Here is a 20,539-nt window from a genome sequence, read left to right as displayed (position 1 = left end):
TGTCTGGTTGTTGGTTCAGTTGGGTGAACAAGAAATGCAGACAGGTCAAAATCAAATGCGTTAGTTTGTATCAGCAAGCTACAAGTGCTGAAGTCGCAAATTTCCTAAGATGGTGAGTGTCCTTTTCAAAGTGTAATCTCTGAGGATCTCCTGATTTTTGAGAATGCAGCCAAAAACGACTAAGTTTTTGAAAACACATTTCAAGACAACTTTCCACTGGAACTGTCAAACAGAAAGCTGAAATTAATTAATGGTTAAAATCCATACAAAATATCACTTTTAAACTTTTGTTTAAAAAAAAGCGTTCTACATATTTTTACTATGCAGTTTAGTAATTTTATTATCTCATCATCTCATGGTTAATCTGTGTTAGTCTTCCTTCTTGTGCCTGCTATCTGTATGGTGTCGTATTATTCATGAGGTCTAGGGTTCGAAAGCTGGTACGAGATGGAGAAGATGAGCAGAAGTTCCCTGCATAACCACAAATAGATTTTTTTTTCTTTTTTTGGATTAGCAAGCTGGGGTAGGAAACCAGTTTGGTGGTTTATCCTTCCAGCAAGTGTCAGAATCGCATATCCAATGACTTCGAGTTTCTCTAGTTGCACCGGTATGAAGATGCAGTCCTTGAGAGTCACACACAATGGAAACCATCTAAGCCATGGAAGAAACTAACAATTTCATTATCAATGAATTCCTTGGCAGCCATTCCCCCCATAGCTTTCCTCATGCTAAAAACGCAATCCCGTCAAGACTTAGATATTGATGATGATGAGACACAAGAAGAGCCTAGGCTCTAATTCATATCATATAGCTATGGCCATTTATATGTTTTTTAGGTTTTCAATTGCAATTGTGAATGTTAACACTCTCATTTTGAAGAGTTTTGGACAAATATATTAACATTTGGTTGTTAATTCTAATTATGACATTGTATTGTTAATGCTAAGATGCATTTTGTTGTTAATGTTATTTTTTAATTTAATGAATGCTCATGTTTTATTTTTTAGATACTTATATAGATCAAGTTGTTGCATTAATGTTACTTTTACAAGTTAATCTCATATTTTTTTCAGCATTTATTTGAGATTTTTTATTTCCTGTTGGTTGTTGCTTCATCAATAAAGTTTTTTTTTATTTTTTTATAATTTTATATATTTTTTAGAGTTTTTTTTAAGTTTTTTTAAAAAAAAACTTTGAGGCTTACGCCTCGCCTCAGATTTTGGTGGAGCGCCTCACTACGCCTCAACGCTTTTCACAACACTGGGTAGTGGTCTTTACGGATTTCGAAACTCGGTTTTTTGAGTTTCGATTCATTGTTTTTCACATTATTAAGGTAAGATACCTTAACTGAACTTATAAAGAGCATGTTAAGGTACTAATTGTGTAAGCATAATGTTGCACTAAATATCTAAATGAATTGTAAATACAAGTTATGCTCACACACTTCACTTAGTTGTGGATATCTAGGACTCTTGTGATTGTAGTTCGGAGATCATACTTGTCATGATTATAGTTAGCGAAATATGGAGTGTGTTTGCTGCAGGTACACCTGTGTGTGGGTTTGAATGCCTGTGCACTTATGAATGTATAATATGTACGCAATGTGTGTCATCATACTTTGGTTTGCGCATACTATATTGCTTTGTGTGTTTGTATGAATTTGATACATGGTGCACATATAACTACTATCGATATGTTTAAGTCGTGTTCGATGCATACTGTGAATGTTATATATATTGTCTTGTCATATGATGAACTCATTTATTCTTGTATAGAAGAATGCATGCGAATGTTATAAATTGTTTTAAACTTGTATGTCTTGTTTGCTTGAGAAATATATGCATATGATGTACGGTAGGATGGTCAATGAGATTTTGACCAACCCTTACACAATTATATCTAAGGTGATATATCGATTCATGTGGTGCAAAATGCATATGACTTTTATCGTGTGTGCAAATCTCGAACTACGCAGAAGTTATGTATATTAAGGTTTAGTTGCTTCGTATTATGAAATGTGCATGTTCACGTATGCATGCATAGAACTCATGTTTTGTTTACGCATGCTTCGAGGTTCAATTTACGAAGTGCAATGTTCTTTGTGGCGATGATATGATGCGTAGGATAATATGCTTATGTATGATATGCTTTAAATGCCACGTGAAATAAAATTATGAATGCATGCGATAAATGCTTAAGTTCAATAGTGAACTTTGGTTGATGAAGCCTTATTTGTTAAATGTGTGATTTTATAATTTTAATGCCATATAAAGTGATGTATGATGTGATGCTTTGATTGTATACATGCTTATGCCCGTGTTGATGGTTATCGACCCTGAGAGTGGTCAATTGTATTGATGCATGTATCACAATAGTTTTTACTGGATATGGTACCCGTTGAGGAACTGTTTCCAAAGGATTCTCTGTGAGGGTGTGCATGACCAGATCAGGTAATCTGCCTAGAGCGGTAAGTCTCTGTGAGGAAGTGCATTGTCTAAGAGCGGGTAGCCTGCGAAGACGGTATATTCCTGTGAGGAAGTGCATTGTCCAAGACCAGACAGACCATCCGTTTAGGGCGGTAACTTCTTGTGAGGTTGTACATTTCCCAGACCAGGTGATCCAGCGTGGATTTTGTAAATCTTTATTATAAATAAATGAAATGTTATGATAAATTGTGATGATCTTCTGAGTTGATTGAGATAGTCAGTTATGAATCTATAGATTTGACTTTTCTATTATAGCATGATTATATATTGAACTCAGATATGATAATCAGATTCTTATTGATTTTAGATCTTGATATGAGGTTCTGATTGCGACGCTTATATTAGCGTATAGGTGAGTGACACATCACACCTACAAATGATTAGTTTTGACTTATTAGGTGAATGATACATCACCCCTACATACTTTCATTGCAAATGATTGCATTATGATTGTCTGAGTAAATATATCACACTTATGTATCATGATTGATGTGTATCATGAATATTTAACTAAATTACTTATAAGGTATGTGCGTGTGTTTCACGTTGGAATGATCAAATGTGATTTAACTTATTGTTTATAAGAATTATGAATGCATATGAAAATGATGCAATGATCTGAATGTCTTAGATGCATATATATATATTTATATTTATATTTATGCGATGACTTGTATGACTTGGATGCATATAGATTATGCTTTATTACGTGAGTTAAGGTTGAATAGAATATTAAGTGATGAAGTGCTTTTGAATGCTTTATGTTCGAATGCTTGAAATGAATGACTCATAGGACGTTGTTCCCTTGTCTATCACTTGACGATGAATGAATAATATATCTTTACCTTTAAATGCTTGATATGTTTTCTTTAAGTTTGAGTTTTGGTTGCTTTATCAGACTTTAGCGAGTCTGACCCCGTTTTATTGGGGACATGTAATGCAGGTAAAGTATGATGAGTAGTTGGAGTGAATGGCTGATCGAGCTGCATTCTCGAGGGTTCACTCTTACCTTGCGATCTTGGTATTCATGATCTTTTCGTTTTAAGTACTTGATTATGTAAAGACTAAAGTATTGTTTTCACACTCTGATTTGAAATAAAATTAAAACTCTTCATATTTCAGTCTTATATTGTACGTGGTTTGAAATGTGTATATCCCGTACCTTTTGATTTGATTGTTATCTTTAGTGTAACCGTGTCCAAAGTCTTAACCGTTTTTAAAAATCGTTTATGCATTATAAGATTTGATTTACTTATACTTATAAAAAAAATTGGTCTCGAAATTTCAATATTTGAACTATAATTAAGGTTAAAATTTTTGGGGCATTACACCATACTTTCTCAAGGTTAGTAGAATATGAAAATGTAAAAGTCGTGACAGCTGATTGCCAGCTGTGATTGCTTTTGCCTTGAATCTTGTGAAAGTAGATCACAAGGTTGACCTTGTGATTCACAATCACGACTTCTATTTTCTCACTAGTGACCAAAACAAACATGCCCTTGGTCTTTTCTACTAGATTTGGCTGCACGATAGGTGAACCCGTTTCTATGTTAATATGTAAAGTTGATTGTTATCATCTGAAAACACTAGCTGTATGCCTTGTTTCTGGGAAATGAACATAACTGTTTTTAAATATACTTTACTGTTTATGCTTTTTTCGCTGAGATAGTAAAAACATATTTGTCCCATGCTTTATTCGCTTTGTTGACCTATATGAGTGGATAACTGAAGGCAACAGTTCTACTGTTTACTAATGCCTACATGGTTCAGGATCAGAGTTGTCTGAAATTATTTGAGGCCCAAGTCAGTTGTAGACTTTGTGAATTATGACATAAACAATGGTTTTGTTTAAAATAGGTCAAACTCATGCTCAAACTTCATCTCGAAGATTTGAAGGATGTATATGGTAACTGTTATGTACAAGTCATCTACAGTCCTGATTCAGAGCCAAATGTCTTGAATTAGTAGCACAAGTTAGACTTGCATTCTCCTTGCCTTTTAGTTCCATAACAAAGAAACAAACGTTATGGTTTTGGATATGGATCACTTATTCATTAAGTTTGTCAGTGACACTGCTTCTAAATGTTGCAGGAAATTATTCTTGTGGAAGGCCTAAAGCTTGATAACGTTGAGCCTGGTATCTACACTTTGCATTGCTTACCACTTCGGTTGGTTGGTGCTGAAGGATCACCAATCAGATGTATATTAATCAAATGATGGTTTTGAACTTTCTAACAGAAGTCTATGTTAGAATCTTCTAATTTCAGATGTGATCAGCTCTTATCCGGAACACCTAAAACCTCACATGGAGCAGGTTTTGGCATTCAAGTCGAACCTGATCTTGCAGTTCAAGGTTGAGGCAACTCGGTCATGTTGTCTAATTAGTTACGTCGGAACAGGCAGTTGAATTATTCGAGAGGAATAGAATAGTCTCTGTTTATTGGTTGATATGGTGGCATGGATGCTTCAAAATGCTATTACCCTGCAGATTATTTGAAAAAAGTTGCTTTAATATTATCTGATAATGCTACTAGAAGCCTTTTTTTTTCTGCTCCATTCCCTAGTTGTTTTCCCTCTAAACCCAATTGGGGAAGTGGGAAAAAGAATTTTCATGATTGAAGCGGTTCCCTGATACACTTTGGCTGAACCTGCTGTTTAAAGTCTTTGTGGTCATTGTCATGCAATAAAACAATGGGGGCCATACGGTTTTGGGCATAAGGGTGCTAGTGATGCATTAAGGCCGGTTGGAATTTCACATCATCACGTGTATTGAGGAGTCCATTCAACTCAGCTACCGAATATTGACCCATAGCTAATTGAGTCGTAGACAATATTGTGGACCATCATGTTGGACTGAACGTATCATGTGTTTGGGACTTAGGATTGAGGGAATTGGTGGTATTGGAATCCAATTCTACTGGATCCTTTGGCTACTTCAGCCACAAGGAAGAATCTAGTGGAACAAGATTCCAATTCGACTGAATTTCCTACACACTTATATATATATATATATATATATATATATATATATATATATATATATATAGAGAGAGAGAGAGAGAGAGAGAGAGAGAGAGAGAGAGAGAGAGAGAGAGAGAGAGAGAGAGAGAGAGATTTTATAAGATGAAAAATTTCAGAAATTTCATAACCGAATTTTAGTTCCTTGTAAAATTCCATCTACACAAAAAAAAATGATCCAAGAGTCTATTCATATGTTTTGGTCATATTTGCCAAAAAAACATATCCTCCCACTAAATGATCCACCCCTGTTCTCTCATTCAAAATCTGTATGTTAGATATGGTTTTTGGCAAATCTGACAAAAATCCTAAAGAAAACCAATCTAGTGGTTTATCTGTCCAACACTCATCAATACCTAGGACGCTTGATCTTTCAAGATGGAGAGGTACATGTACTAAACTTCAAAAAGTTCATCTCTAGCTGAACAAGCCTATTCGACCTCCTACCTTCAAGAGCATACCTCGTAAGGGTCACTGCATCATGTCTCGAGCTTTTTTTTACTATCACACAATTTGCTTCCACATCCAATGAAACTGTTTTCCACCACACCCACTCTCTAGCAGTCACCTGAGCATTGCTAATCAACCAGTCCATCTTAATGAACCAACCACCCGATACTTGCTAAAAATTGCTAATTTCACCCAGCCCACCGGAGGACGACGCCATAGCAAACACCCAGTTTAAGAAAATAGGATGGTTCGATTCTTTTACAATTCAGAGAATATGATCTCTAATCCCATTCAAAATATGAGCCACAATCCTTGGATATCGAACTAATCTCCTTTTGAAAATTTCATTATTCCTGCCCTCCCAAATTAGACGCACCACCAGCTGAAAAACTACAATCCAAGTACGTTGAACATGTTTGTTAATAAATATATTTTATATGTGAAAATATAAAAATATTTTTAATCATTTAAATATTGAAAAAAATCTGTTTCCTCATATCTGATGTTTCAGTAAAAAGAATTTGCGTGTTTCAAACCCGTATCCGGTCAGTGACTTTGTGGCATAGAAAGGAAGCGTCCGGCCAGAGAATCTTCCAACCGAGGCCCTGTTCGGCTAACCAAGGCACCAAGTCATACACGAGTTATCCAGGCCTTATGTATCAACCATCATAGCCTGTCATGATCCCTAATAGATTAATAGATATGGATCCAGTCAAATCTACTTTTAGGATGAGCACCATACAAGGGCAAGAAATTGTTATCACAAGACAATAATGCTTGTTTCTAGGGATGGATTGGATTTTATCCAATGTTTGACTGAATTCGATTCCATTTAGTTGCATTTGGTAAGCCAAAACCATGAATTTTTGTTACCAAATCCAAAAAATATGTAAAAAAGTAGGTCTGGTATGAGTTTTTCACCATCTGAATCTGAATTCAAATCGGTTTAGCCAGCATTGGACTGGTCAATTTTGGTATTGGCCACATCCGATCCGACGAACTGTTTACATCCTTGTTTCCCACTGAACGAATCGGTCTCAGTATTGAAAATGGAACCTGGAAGCTTCCTAGTGTACACTAGGATTAGAGAGCACCACCCAATGGTTTCTTGGTGCACCCATTAATGTATTAAAGTCACCTCTGGTTATCATATATCAAATAATATTCTCCATGCATCATTGTCATGGAGTTGGTATCTCATAAGAATCCAAGTTCCATGGTTGGTGGGACTTTAGGTGTTAAAAGAAGAGCTGATTCTGAAGAAAGAATGCAAAAACAAAGATTTACGTGGTTGACTTAGCCTACTCCATGGGAGAAGAGAGGGAAAGATTAGTTCTTTTGACAATGGAGGTCACGTATATATAGATACAATGAAGCCCTTCTTTTAGTAACTACCATTTTCTAAATGCTCTAATTAGCAATTACTAAAGAACGCGATTCATCAGATCACACACAAACAACAACAAATTCCCAAAATCTCTCTTCTCTACCAACACTCCCCCTCAAGTTGGTGCAAAAATATCGATAGAGCCCAACTTGGATAATATCTCTTGAAACTTGACAGAAGGCAATCCTTTAGTGAAGATATCCGCTAACTGTTGATCACTGCGAACAAAAGGGGTACAAATAACATTAGCTTGAACATTCTCTTGAACGAAGTGACAATCCACCTCAATATGTTTAGTTCGCTCGTGATAAACTGGATTTGAAGCAATGTGAATTGCACCTTGATTATCACAAAACATTCTGGTTGGTTGAGATGAACCAAAACCCAAATCCTGCAATTGCAGCTAAATAACTTCACTAGTGGTTGATGCCATTGCTCGATATTCAGCTTCTGGACTTGATCGAGCAACAATATTTTGTTTTTTACTTTTCCATGTTACCAAGTTACCTCCAATAAATGTACAATACCCTGTGGTAGACCTTCGATCAACTGGACATCTGGCCTAATCAACATCAGTATAGGTAGTAATAAAATTGTGTCCATTCTTACGCATCCAAATACCTCTTCCTGGTGACCCCTTCAAATATTGCAGAATTCGGTTGACTGCATTCATGTGATTCTTTCTTGGAGCATGCATAAATCTACTGATCAAACTAACAGAATAAGATATATCTGGTCGAGTAATGGTCAAATAGATCAGTGTTGTGAGAGGCGTACGCCTCAGTACCGGAAGCGTACGCCTCAGAGGCGAGGCGCACACTCAAGGTACTGAGGCGTGCTGTGATGCGCAAACTGGCCCTCATCAACCTCCAGAACCCCCTCCTTCATCCCCAAGTCTTCCTCCTCCGCCCAATTAGTCGGTTGTGCTAACCCCAAGTGCCGGTGGATCCACCGCCACTTGCTGGTCAACTGCTTTTCCGCCGCTCCCTGCCTCCCCTCCCACCGCTTCACTTCCATACCAGTTGTGTGAGGCGTACGCCTCAGTACCTGAGGCGTACGCCTCAGAGGCGAAGCGCAGGCTCAACGCCTCGCTTCGCCTCATCGCATTTAACAACCTTGAAATAGATTAACCTGCCAACTAATCTTTAGAACTGACCGCAGACAATAATTCACCATAATTACTAAGCTTAGCTCCGCTATCAGTAGGAGTGTCTGAAGGTTTTACTCCTAATTTTCCAGTTTCTTGTAACAGATCCAACACATATTTTCGTTGATTAAGAAATATGTCTTTTTTCAGTAAGCAATTTCTAATCCAAGAAAATATTTTAAAATTCCCAAGTCTTTGATAGCAAACTGCTTATGTAGAAGAGTCTTGAGCTTTAATATCTCACCTAGATCATTACCAGTGATCACAATGTCATCAACATACACCAGAACAATAGTAGTACCATAAATACCTTGCTTAACAAACAAAAAGGGGTTTGACACACTCCTTTTTAGCCCGTTTATTACGAGAAAAAAAACTAAATTTAGCATATCAGGCTCGTGGTGATTGCTTGAGTCCATAAATTGCCTTTTTTAGCTTACACACTAAGTCGGGTTTGGCTTCTTGTGAGTGACCGGGTGGTACACTCATATAGACTTCTTCTTCTAGATCACCATGCAGAAGTGCATTTTTAACATCCATCTGAAATAATTCCCAGTCCTGATTTACTGCAAGAGATATAAGGACTCAGAAAGTATTCATCTTCGCGACAGGAGCAAATGTCTCTTTGTAGTCTCCTTCATAAGTTTGAATAAAATCTCTAGCAACAAGTCTAGCCTTATGTCGTTCCACAGTTCCATCACTTTTATGTTTTATTTTGTATACCCAATGACACCCAACTGTTTTTTTTCCTGGGGGAAATCGAACAATGTCCCATGCTTTATTCTCATCGAGAGCCTGCAATTCATTTTTCATCGCATTTTTCCAAATAGTGTTGGAATTAGCTTCTCGAAAGGTCTTTGGTTTTTGCTCACTAGATACTGCACTAAAAAAAAGCATGGTAAGATTGAGCAACATTGTCATAAGTCAGATAAGATTGTATAGGATAAAAGACAATATGATAAGTAAAAAAATCTTTTAGTCTTTCCGGAGGACGAGTTTCTCTGCTTCATTTTTGTTGAACTGAAAGTGCTTCGGTTGGATCAACTCTAGGATTCACTTCATTCTTTGGAGGTATAACATTTACTTCATTATCTGAAGGTATAACATCTATATGTGGGGCAATGACATTAGACGTTATTGTTGAAAGCAGTACCAAATCTGACAAGTACTCCTCCTGGGACTAATTCTCATAATCATTCTGTGCTGGGAAATATGGTTCAGTTTTAGCAAACCGTACATCACGAGAAACGACAAATTTTTTGGATGACACATCATAACAAATGTCACGATGGATTGCTTGTTGGTGCACGTAACACACACAACCAAACACCTGCAAATGAGATATGTCAGGCGTACGATTCTTCAAAATTTCCAGAGGAGCCTTAAAATTGATTATCGGACTTGGAAGTCGATTAATCAAATATATTACCGTTAAAACTCTATCAGATCAATACCTTTTTGGGGCATTCATTTGAAACATAAAAGCTCTTGTGACTTCAAGAATGTGTCAATTTTTTCTCTGCCACCCCATTTTGTTGTGGTATTCCAACACAACTAGTTTGATGAATAATTCCTTGGCTCTGAAGGAATTCAGCAAAGGAGCCATTAGTGTATTCCAAACCATTGTCGGACCTAAATGTCTTAACTTTGACATTGAATTGAGTACATATCATAGTATGAAAGTCTTTGAAAGCAGATAACACCTCAGTTTTTTATTTTAACAAATATAACCATGTAACATGAGATCGATCATCAATAAATAACACAAAGTACATATATCCATCAGATGAATCAATTAGAGCAGGTCTCCATAAATCAGAATGAATGAGTTCAAAAGGTTCAACAGACAGAGATATGGAATTAATGAATGGTAAGTGTGTTTGTTTATCGAATTGACAAACATCACAAACACTAGACTCAATTGATATAAAAGGAAAAAGACTAAAAAAAACACGGTTGGACGAATGTCCAAGCTGTTTGTGTAAGAGGTGACTCTCCACACAACTACTGGTATAACACGCCTTATTAGTGGGTTTGAGCAAGTATAATCCATGTGAATAAATTCCTTCACTAATCGTCTGCTTCGACTTTCGATCCTGAAAGATGACAGAATTAGGAGAGAAAATAACATTACAGTTTAAGGAATTAGTAAATTTTTCAACAAAAAGAAGTTGAGTTGGAAAGGATGGAATAACCATAGCATCAGAGGTAACACTATTTAGAAAAAAAATAATTTTGCCACTTCCTAACACAGGGACAATAACTCCATTGGCAACATAAACATTAGGTTTATCAGACCTAGAGGTAAATTCATATACAGAGGATGGACTATTGGCCATGTGATCAGTGGCTCCCGAATCAATAATCCAAAAATTAACTTTAAAAGACAGAGTAGGGCAAGTGGGTAAATTACCTAAAGCATGAGTAGAGGAAGAAGAGCTTTGTTTAGAAGACATGGACTTACTGATTTGTTGAAGGTGACCTAATTGACTCATTGAGATGGATGTATCAGCTATTGCAGCATGTTCTTTCTTGTTTTTGTCAAAAATTAATTTGAGGTGAGGATGTAATTTTCAACATCGATTCTTGTTTTGCCCACTTTTTCCACAACGATCACAACGATAGGTCTCATTTTTTCCTTTATTTCGATAAGTAATCCTTCCTTTTTCAATGACAAAAAATTTCCTCTGATCATCTTTCTTTGCCAAAAAAGTATTTGATTCAATTTTCTGAGGTTTTATCTCAATATTTATAGTCTTCTTTCGAATTTCTTCTCGTTGAATAATGACACAAATACTAGAAAAAGAAAGAAGAGTAGCATCCATAAAGATATTACTCCTTCAGGTTTGAGGCTACTAAGTAATGAAAAGATTTTATCTTCTTCTGCCCTTTGCAAGAGTATCTTGGTATCAATAGTATGTAGATGATACATGTTCAATTCGTCCCACATTCTTTTCATATTTCCAAGATGTTCACTGAATGTTTTTTCACCTTGTTGTGCTGCTGCAATCTCAAACTTGAGTTCAAATATGCGGGCAACATTATTCTGAATATCGTACAACTCCGCTATAGAATCCCACAATTCCTTTGCAGATTCAGAGAAGGTAAAAATTCCAAAAATTTAAGGTTCCATGGAATTAAGAATCCATGACCGAACAAGTTGGTCACTAGAAATCCAATCTTCATACTCATTATTTGTGGATGCAGGACAAATTTTTGTTCCATAAATAAAACCCAATTTTTTCATACTGCCAAGAGATAAAGTTACTGCTCTTGACCAAGGAACATAATTAATACCATTTAGTAGAACAGAGGAAAGCTTCCAACTAGGGTTACAATCTGATTCACCCATTAAAAAAAATGAATCTGTGATTTTTGAAAAAATTTGCAGAGCCTTGCAAAAAAACAAAACAGTCAACACCTTGTCTCCCTTATCAAACAGATTTTTTTTTCTGCTAATTCAAGAAGTACATGAGGTAAATGAAGTAGATTGGACTTATCTTAGAAGAAGTCTACAAATTGAAGAGACCAATATCCAGTAACAAGTTCAGCAGTCTGCTAATGAATGTCAAAAAACTAGTCATGGCACAAGAGAAAGAAGCTAACAGGTAGCAGAGTTATACAACAACTCTGATGATGATCCGATAGATAATGAGAGCAGCAATCCAGCACACATTCAAGTCACAGCAGAAGCCACAAAGCTAGCAACGTCTGAGTTATAAAAAATGATAACAGAAAGCTGCAGCTCTACTGAAGTATGAAAATCAGAGATCTCAGCGCGCTTACGACAACCTTCCTATTCCTCCAAGATCCGATATGAGGATGAGCCTCTGTCACAAGAACGCAACAAGAAAATGATTACGAATAAACTGAAACCCGATCTTGTGTCACTCAACACCCCAAGATCAGGGAAACAAAAAGCTTATGTTCTTCAGACGATTAAGCCTCAAGGATCAACATCCTTGCTTTGATACCATGAAGAAAGAATGCAAAAACAGAGACCACCGGAGAAAAGAGGGAGAGATTAATTTTTTTTTACAATGGAGGTCACGTAAGTATAGATACAATGAAGCTCTTCTTTTAGTAACTATCATTTTCTAAATGCTCTAAGTAGCAATTACTAAAGAACATGATTCATCAGATCACACACAAACAACAACAAATTCCCAAAATCTCTCTTCTCTAGGATTGCTATAATGGCCAACATGCATTCGTCTCCTAAAGATTCTCGTTGATGACTTGCTTTGAAATGCTTTGGTGGTGACCATTGACAGCAACAACCACAAAACAAACAGTAGCTTCTGAGTTTCCAAGTTCTTGGAGTGCGCTGGGTTCGATTTCAATCTCCAGCGTCATTTTCAAAACTGGGGATGCAGATAACGGGGTTTGAATTATGGTTCTAAGGACCTCTTGGGCTAGAAGTATCAAGAGATATGAAAACAGAACCGAGGATGCATGATAACGACGGATAAATGCAATGACTCGCAAGGGAAATTCTGATAGTACTCCCACGTATGTGTCTGACGGTAAGTCTGGGAACCTTTATCTCATGACCAAGTTCTTGAAGACTACTGGTAGAAATGTTGTCAACTCACCAACGGCATTGGAAGAAAGATTGTTTCATGAACTTATTCATATTTCTCATGAACCTCAAGAAAAAAATTCATATTTCACATGGTCTCAAACCTATACAAAAGACCAAATCAATGTTGAGTATGGTCATCACCTTAGCTCGAATGGGTGGGGTTAGAAAAGGATCCTGTATAGCTACGTGCTTGAGAGAGAGAGAGAGAGAGAGACCTTGAGTCCTTTGGATCCATAAGTGAGTTCGTTTTCACAAAGCAGGTTATTTTGATCTCTACGGAGTAGCAAAGGTTTGCGCACGTTTGTTTTGGTCATAGGCGGGATGAGCAATCACACTTGAGAATGGTCATGGGATATTGTGACCAACTTTCTCAAGTTTCAAGGGAGGAGCATTCTCGAGTGGGAACTACAACCACAACCACAACCAAAACTTTTTCATGTTTGTGAAAAACTTGAGAAGGTGCAGTGATTGTTATTTGCTTTCATAGGATCTTGAGAAAATCTTTTTTTCACAAGGTGTTGCCAACGTGCTTGAGAATCCGCTTTCTCTGTTTCTCATTCAAACAGGTCCGGGGATAAACGGCAACTAAGAACTGATGCATGCTGAAGAAAATGTTTCAATTAGTCCACCATGATCCAAGCATATATTTTTTTTCTTTTCTTTTAAGAAAGGTTGCTTGTTTCTACCAACGGGGGGCTCCGCTTGTATGGTAGGATCCGCTAGTGCACGTCACCTTATGTCGTTGCAGGTTCAAAACCCAATGGTATAGTTGTATAACTGGTAAGAGGTCTGCCTAACCCCATCTTACCTTTAAGAAAAAAGGTAGCTTGTTCCTGATTTTTACTTTTACTTTTATTTTTAATTTTTTCGGGATAACTAAAGAAACCACCCGTACAGAATAATTGGGGAAGGATTCATATTCTCAACCATCGCTTTACCAAATTTGTACCTCGTGGATGTAAAACCAAACTCTTGACATCCTTCGTCTTGAATGCCTTAAGCTGACCTACATAGCCAGCAGAGCCCTTGTGGCAATGTTGTCAGTATCGGTAGGCTATTTTTATTAAATGTAAAAAAATGCTTAAAATTATTTTTTAATATTATTTTAATGGTTTTAAGACGTGTCACGTTCTGATTGATACAAAGTATTTTTTAATTAATTTGTAGCCAATTAAGAATGATTCACTTGAGAATAGGTATTGTACGATTCACCTGAGTCATTGGCCAAACGATTCAGGGCCGATAATGATACTGACAACATTGCCTTGTGGGCTTGTAGCTGAGTCCACACGGGCTCCACCAGACTGGTCAGTGACTGGTTTGTCACCTAAAATGGTGCAACCATGGTTCAAAACCCATGGGGATCACCTTTTGCTGAAAGGTTGAAGGTGGATGTACTCTTTGTTAGGCTCAGGGGTAACTCAAGGATTTTGCCACCTAGCCCCAAAAGAAAAAAACAGGGAAGAGTTCATAAGAAACATGATACAGACTCTGTACTAACCCCATCAACATGCACATATCTCAAGTGATTGAACAGCCGCGGAAATGAAGGTTTCGTTGATTCTACACGGTATGAGGATAGCAAATGCAAGTTGATTATTATGTGTGCATAAGCACTGACTGGTGGAAACTAATAGTGCTCCTTATGACATCCCCACCTTCTCCTCATTGATCCTAAGCATCTGAAGATCAGGAATCGTACATGAACTTTTTATTTGTCAATCTTCATTGAGATTCTAGATGTCTTTACATTGTTGTCTTCGGTGGAGAATCATTCTTGGTAAGATTCTTATAAACATGCTACTGCAAAGTGGAGGCGCCTTTATGAAAAGTAGAACACAGCATTTGATCTCACCTCCCTAGAGATCTGAAATCCAAGGATCTCATATCAGACTAAAGATCCAGAGATTTATGAGGTTAATTTTGAGAAATTTAGATCTGAGGAACCAAGATCCTTGTTTGTTAAAAGAATCCGTTTTGTGATTTTTTTTTTAAATAATTGTTTTGTTCCATAATTCTTATGCAACCCCATATGATTTAAATCATAGTGAACATTACATGCAACAACCCTAAACAACAAATTCTTGTCATGGTTCTAAAATGGTTATCTCACCAAGTCAGAGCCAACTATGTCACGAATAAACATGGCAAATGTTGGCTGGTAACTGAGAAACATAATTGATTATCTGCAAAAGGGATCTCTAAATCATCACCAAATTGAAGATTGATGAATGAGTTAGATCCCTGGGGCCAAAGAAAACTCAAAACATCTCTAAGTTGAAGGAGCATATGACATGTTCTTCCAGGGAAAGTTCAAACCATCGCCAAGTTGAAGGCTGATGCGATGAACCTCTCGACAAACCCTAAAAGATATTTGATCTATGATATCATCAAGAGATTTCCAATCAAAGAGGCAATACCATCAATCTAGTTCCTAGGGGCAATGAAGACTCTGATCATCTCCAAGTTAAAGGAGAATGTGATGTGCCCTCCTAGAGAAAATCAGAACATCTCCAAGTTGAAGGTTGATGTGATAAAATTCATGCCAAAACCCAAGAAAGCTCAATCTCTATGTCTCAAAAGAGTAAAAAAAAATCATCATGGGTAAGCCCCAGATATCAAACTGTCGGGAATCATCTTTATCTATGTGAAATCCTTTTTATCAATATCATTTCATCCATTTGCTTTTATGAAAATAAGGATATTTCCTCTCTTTTCATATCAAGGAAATGAATCGCCTCCTTGAAGAAACTCAACAACAACATATTTGAATTTGATTCTCGATTCTACAAAAGTTAGCCCAATTAGAGTTAATACTCTAAGTAGAAAAGAAAATATTTTCACACAAATATGCACGTTCCAAACATTTTGAATCAACTATGATTTTTATTTCATTGGCAATATTTTCTGGTTATCTCAACATGAAGCAAGAACTTGATGTCCATTTTGATATATCCTGGCGTTGTTTTATCCCTCGTTAGGACTTGATAACATGAGTTTTCAAGGTCCTTCCCTTTGGTTTGGTCTGAGCGCCTAGGCTCTCAGATCTGCACATTTCCCTGTTGTCCCCACTGTTCCACCATAGACAGTTCATTTTCAGGCCAAAGGTTGAACCTGTTTTTCTCGCAAAAGGTTATTTTCAAAAGCTATTTAGTCTCAGTCATGAGACACCCCAATCAACTCCTTTTTAAAGCTTTAGAAACCCCCATTTTGTTGCCTTTTGCAACCCCTTTCAGATTCTTTGTGCAAAATCCAGATGTCCCATCATGGTATCGTCATTTGAGGATTCCATATTTTTCATATCCATTCAGGTTAAGGATTGTCCCTGAGCCTCACCTCGTGAGGTATTTTTCATATCCATTCAGGTTAAGGATTGTTCCTGAGCCTCACCTCGTGAGGTATTTTTCATATCCATTCAAGTTAAGGATTATACCTGAGCCTCATCTCATGAGGTATTTTTCATCCCCGTTCAGGTAAGGGTCAAACCTGAACCTCATTTCATAAGATATTTTTTGTTTCATCCAGGTCAAGGACTAAAACCTAAATCTTTTCAAAAAGCTTATCTTATCTTAGCCTTGAGACCTCCTTTTCACAATCTTGCGACCTTCATCCAAAAGTCCCATCATGAGTTCCTCATTCTTTTTATCAAAATCCCTTCATCCTCAACGACTTCGTCATGTTCAAAAGTCATTCAGGATAAGGGATTAAGCTTGAACCTCATTTTATGAGGGCCTATCAAAAATAATTCTTTCATACCCAGTCAAATTTTTCCTAACTGGGGCATTTTATTTTTAAAATTTGGTGTGTTTTCTTTACTACTAAACTCCGCTTTCAACCGACTTAACAGTAAAGAGGGCATCTGTAAACAACATAAATTTTCCAAGTCCATTCCAGACATCTCCATTTCACAGATGCCAGTCCTCTACAGGGTGATATAGAGTCTCCCTAGGTCTACCATAGTCTAGAGGCCACTTTTACTTCATTCAACTAATAAAATTACCATTTTACCCCTAGGTCACCCTTAGAACTTTCGTTAGCTAGGTTCAACCAAACTCAACTCAAGTTCAGAGAAGTTAGAATGTCTATCATTTCTAGCTCTTCTAAGCTCGCGAGGAGCGAACCCTGACCATTTCACTAATTTAGCTTATTTAAGGCAAAATAAGCTCATTTTAGCTCAAATCTTAACCAAACTATCTCCGAGACAGTCAAATCCATTAGATCCCATCCCAGTGAGTCTGATCTAAGTTCACTAGGAGTTTGAACCGCTCAATTTCAGTTCAAAGTCACTCAGATCTTTGTTTCAACTCATTTAAGCTCATTTAAGCTCATTTGAGCTCGATACAATCCAAATCAAGCTGACTCCAGCTAATTGAGCTAGTGATTTAGCTCCAAAATTAGTTCATTTGAGTATAACTGGCTTCTGATTCAGTTTATTCTAATCCAATCCAGCTCAAATTAATTTAGACCAGTTCGGTATTGTAAGACCCATAATTTTTCAGACAACTTCAGAATAAAATTCATGAGGCATTTCCAGGTGAAAATAACATTTATACTTAAAATGCGAATCAGACTGATTCCTGTCAGCCAGATATACTTAGGATATTCGTATCTTCGTGAATATATTCTCAAACCGTCAGGGAGTCACAACTTCCTCCTTGAATAAAATTAAGAGATTTATACGAGCCAACTTTCTTAGTTACGTCAATACGAAGATAATGGCGTACTAAAAAATTTAAAACAAAACACCGAAAACCCGAATTTTTTGTGGGACCAACGAAAATGTTGGTAGGACCCACAAAAATATTCCTCAGAAAATATCTGGTGGGACCTATAAAATATCCCATGGAATTCCTATGTGGGCCTCACACCAAAAGGAACCTCTTGGAATTCTCAAGAAAGAAAGGGCAAGAAGGGAAAAAAAGCCTCTGGATTTTTTTAGTTTTTTCTAGAAAAATCCAGAAAGAAGAAGTTACTTAGGGGCTAAGCAACCTTGGCTATAAATAGCCTTTCCCCCCCTTTTAGAAAAATCGTCAAGCCCCTCTCTCTTACCTTCTCTCTCTCCTAAACCTCCTCAATGAGCCTAAGTGGGTCTCAACCTACCTGACTTGGTCTGAGCCTGCCTGACCTGATCCTAGCTCACCTGACCTGGTCTAAACCCAGTTGACTTGACTTGAACCTAGTTGGGTTTGAAGTCAAAGTCAAAGTCTTTTTTGGTCCCAAACCTTAGTTTGATTTTCTGAACCCAGACCCAGCCAACTTGGGCTAAGTCTGAACCTGCTGAACCCAGTTGACTTTGACCGAACCCAGTTTGGTTCAAACCACTTGAGTTGAGCAACTTGACCTGCTCTTCCTCTTTCTCAACTAGGTCGACCTCATCTGACCTAGTCTGACCTCTCGAAGGAAGGTTCGAACCCCGTTCGAAGCAGTTAAAGCATTTTAGAGCCGTTTCTTTCGCGATTTAAAGTAAGTTCACTCCATTGATTCATCACTCTTAAGTATTTGCTTGTTTGTATATAGCATATACTTTCTGAAGTAGTATCTCATCATAGTCCTTGGTTGTACCCTCTAGGACACTTCGGTGTTCACGCACTTGCCTTGTAACCATTGTAGAATATGTATGTTTGAATGCGCAGTATATGCATTCTTAAAAATACTATCGCTCCCTAGTTCTTAGTTGAGCCCTCTAGCACACTTCGGTGTTCACGCGCTCACCTTGTAACTATCATTGGATGTCGATTCTCACATATATTGTCTTGAGATTGCCGTCGCGTCTTATATCGCAAAGGCTCCTGCTTAAATATAATTTATCATTCACCGTCGCGTCGTACGATGTCAAGGCTCCCTGCTTTCTGTAATTTCTGATTATGCCTTTAAATTACGCATTTTGTCTTGCCGTTGCGTCGAACGATGCTAGGGCTTCCCTGCTTTCTGCAAATATATATAGAATATTTTGTTCGGTTACACACCCCAAACAATAAGTATATGCATTCCTTTACGCCACCGCCATATAAAGCACAAGCTTCTGCTTATACTAAATATATGGTGCATAAGTGAGCGTTCAAATGAAAATCAACTCCAAATTGCCAATGCGATTCCACTACCGCTCCTCGATCAAGATTGTGCTTGACGAATGAAGCCCCTATTGGAAAAGATTCACTTTTGCGCAAAACTGCTTTTTCGTAAAGACTAAGTCATTTACGTATGGTCTGACTATGGCCTAAGGTTCCAATAAACCTTGATGGATGCAAAGTATGCACAACGGTACACATACATTCCTGAGTTAAAGAGAGAGAGTGTTGCAGAAATTTTTGAAGAAGCTCAACCAAGCTCTGAAAGAGCAAAGCTTGTTACTCCATCATACAAAGGAGGTGCTGCCCATATGCCCTCAGTACTTTCTACAACGTAGAAAGGTTCGACTCACTCTTGCCGTCAAAGCGGAGAAAGTGCTGTCGAAATGATTGGCGGAAGAGTTGTCAGAACCAATTGATTGGCACGAAGATGCCCTGTTATTGGAACACTGCCAAAATGACCAATTTCCATTGTTTGCCTGTAAGGGTACTTCACTCGTATGGGCCGCTTAGCGAGAGTGGTTGTTGCGTCTTGACTAGGCCAACTTCTCGTTGCGATGAAATATGCTGAGCAATCGATCCAAAAGAGATCGAGTCATATGCATGCTCATGGATACTGTTATACAACTAGACTCGTAAGGGTCGTCGTGCCAGAGTACGTTATCCACCTGAAGAGGTGAGATGCTTGTGATGGCCGAAGAGCTGAGAGCTCAGTTAAGCATGCATATGAATAAGACTTAAATATCTCATGAACCTCGTGGTTGATGGCCATGTTAGGGGGGATTACTGAATGGGGTCAGATACATATATCCTCAGTGCATGAAGCACTGGCTTGTCTGAATGACAAGATCATATCCGACAAGTAACGGTCAGACCGACGAACCTCTTCAGGACTTGCTCATCGTGGGAGACGGTGATGGTACAACCCGAGTGACATGTATTTACATTGAACCTGTCAGAGTTCAATGAAACCTTAGTCACTCAAGGGGTTTGAGGTCGTGGTTATCCTTAAGATTTAATGATTGAACCCAACTACTGCACTAGCAGGATGCATCCGAATTGGCCTGTTAGGGTTCTCCCGGTACGAGAATACCGCCCTAACATGGATGGAATCATCAGGCCTCTGAGGTATCTAAAATACATAGAATAATCAACCTCAGAACGTCGCGTTGATGCCTAGACGAAGAGTTCTCCCATGTACCAGAGGGTGAAATGTTAATATCGAAATAATGCATTAGCTCTAGGTTCAGCGATGTATTGAATATATGAGTGGATGGACGTTGTTGTGTCAAGTCGTGCATAACCTTATGAAAGGTGTCATGGTCGGTATACTACTGGACTGATTGGGCAAAGACCCATATTGTATCTGCACGACTAAGTGTTATCGTCGCGAAATTT

At 37.7% G+C, this 20,539-nt stretch overlaps 1 protein-coding gene across 2 annotated transcripts in view; it reads left to right on the top strand.

Moving 5' to 3' along the window:
* Positions 1–5,018, top strand: part of LOC149834794 (cyclase-like protein 3) — a 65,590-nt gene extending 60,572 nt beyond the window's left edge. For both annotated transcript variants that reach the window (XM_090010294.1, XM_090010295.1), the window contains one exon: positions 4,578–5,018. In XM_090010294.1, the coding sequence (XP_089866420.1) occupies positions 4,578–4,703 (126 nt within the window). In that variant the 3' untranslated portion in view covers positions 4,704–5,018. The remainder of the gene's footprint in view (positions 1–4,577) is intronic.
* The last annotated feature ends 15,521 nt before the right edge of the window (positions 5,019–20,539 follow it).

The sequence above is a fragment of the Nuphar pumila genome, chromosome 6 (genome assembly GCF_984573655.1).
Source record: "Nuphar pumila chromosome 6, dmNupPumi1.hap1.1, whole genome shotgun sequence".
Lineage (NCBI taxonomy): Eukaryota > Viridiplantae > Streptophyta > Magnoliopsida > Nymphaeales > Nymphaeaceae > Nuphar > Nuphar pumila.
The sequence above is the reverse complement of the archived record's forward strand: the minus strand, read 5'-3'. Positions and strand labels throughout refer to the sequence as shown.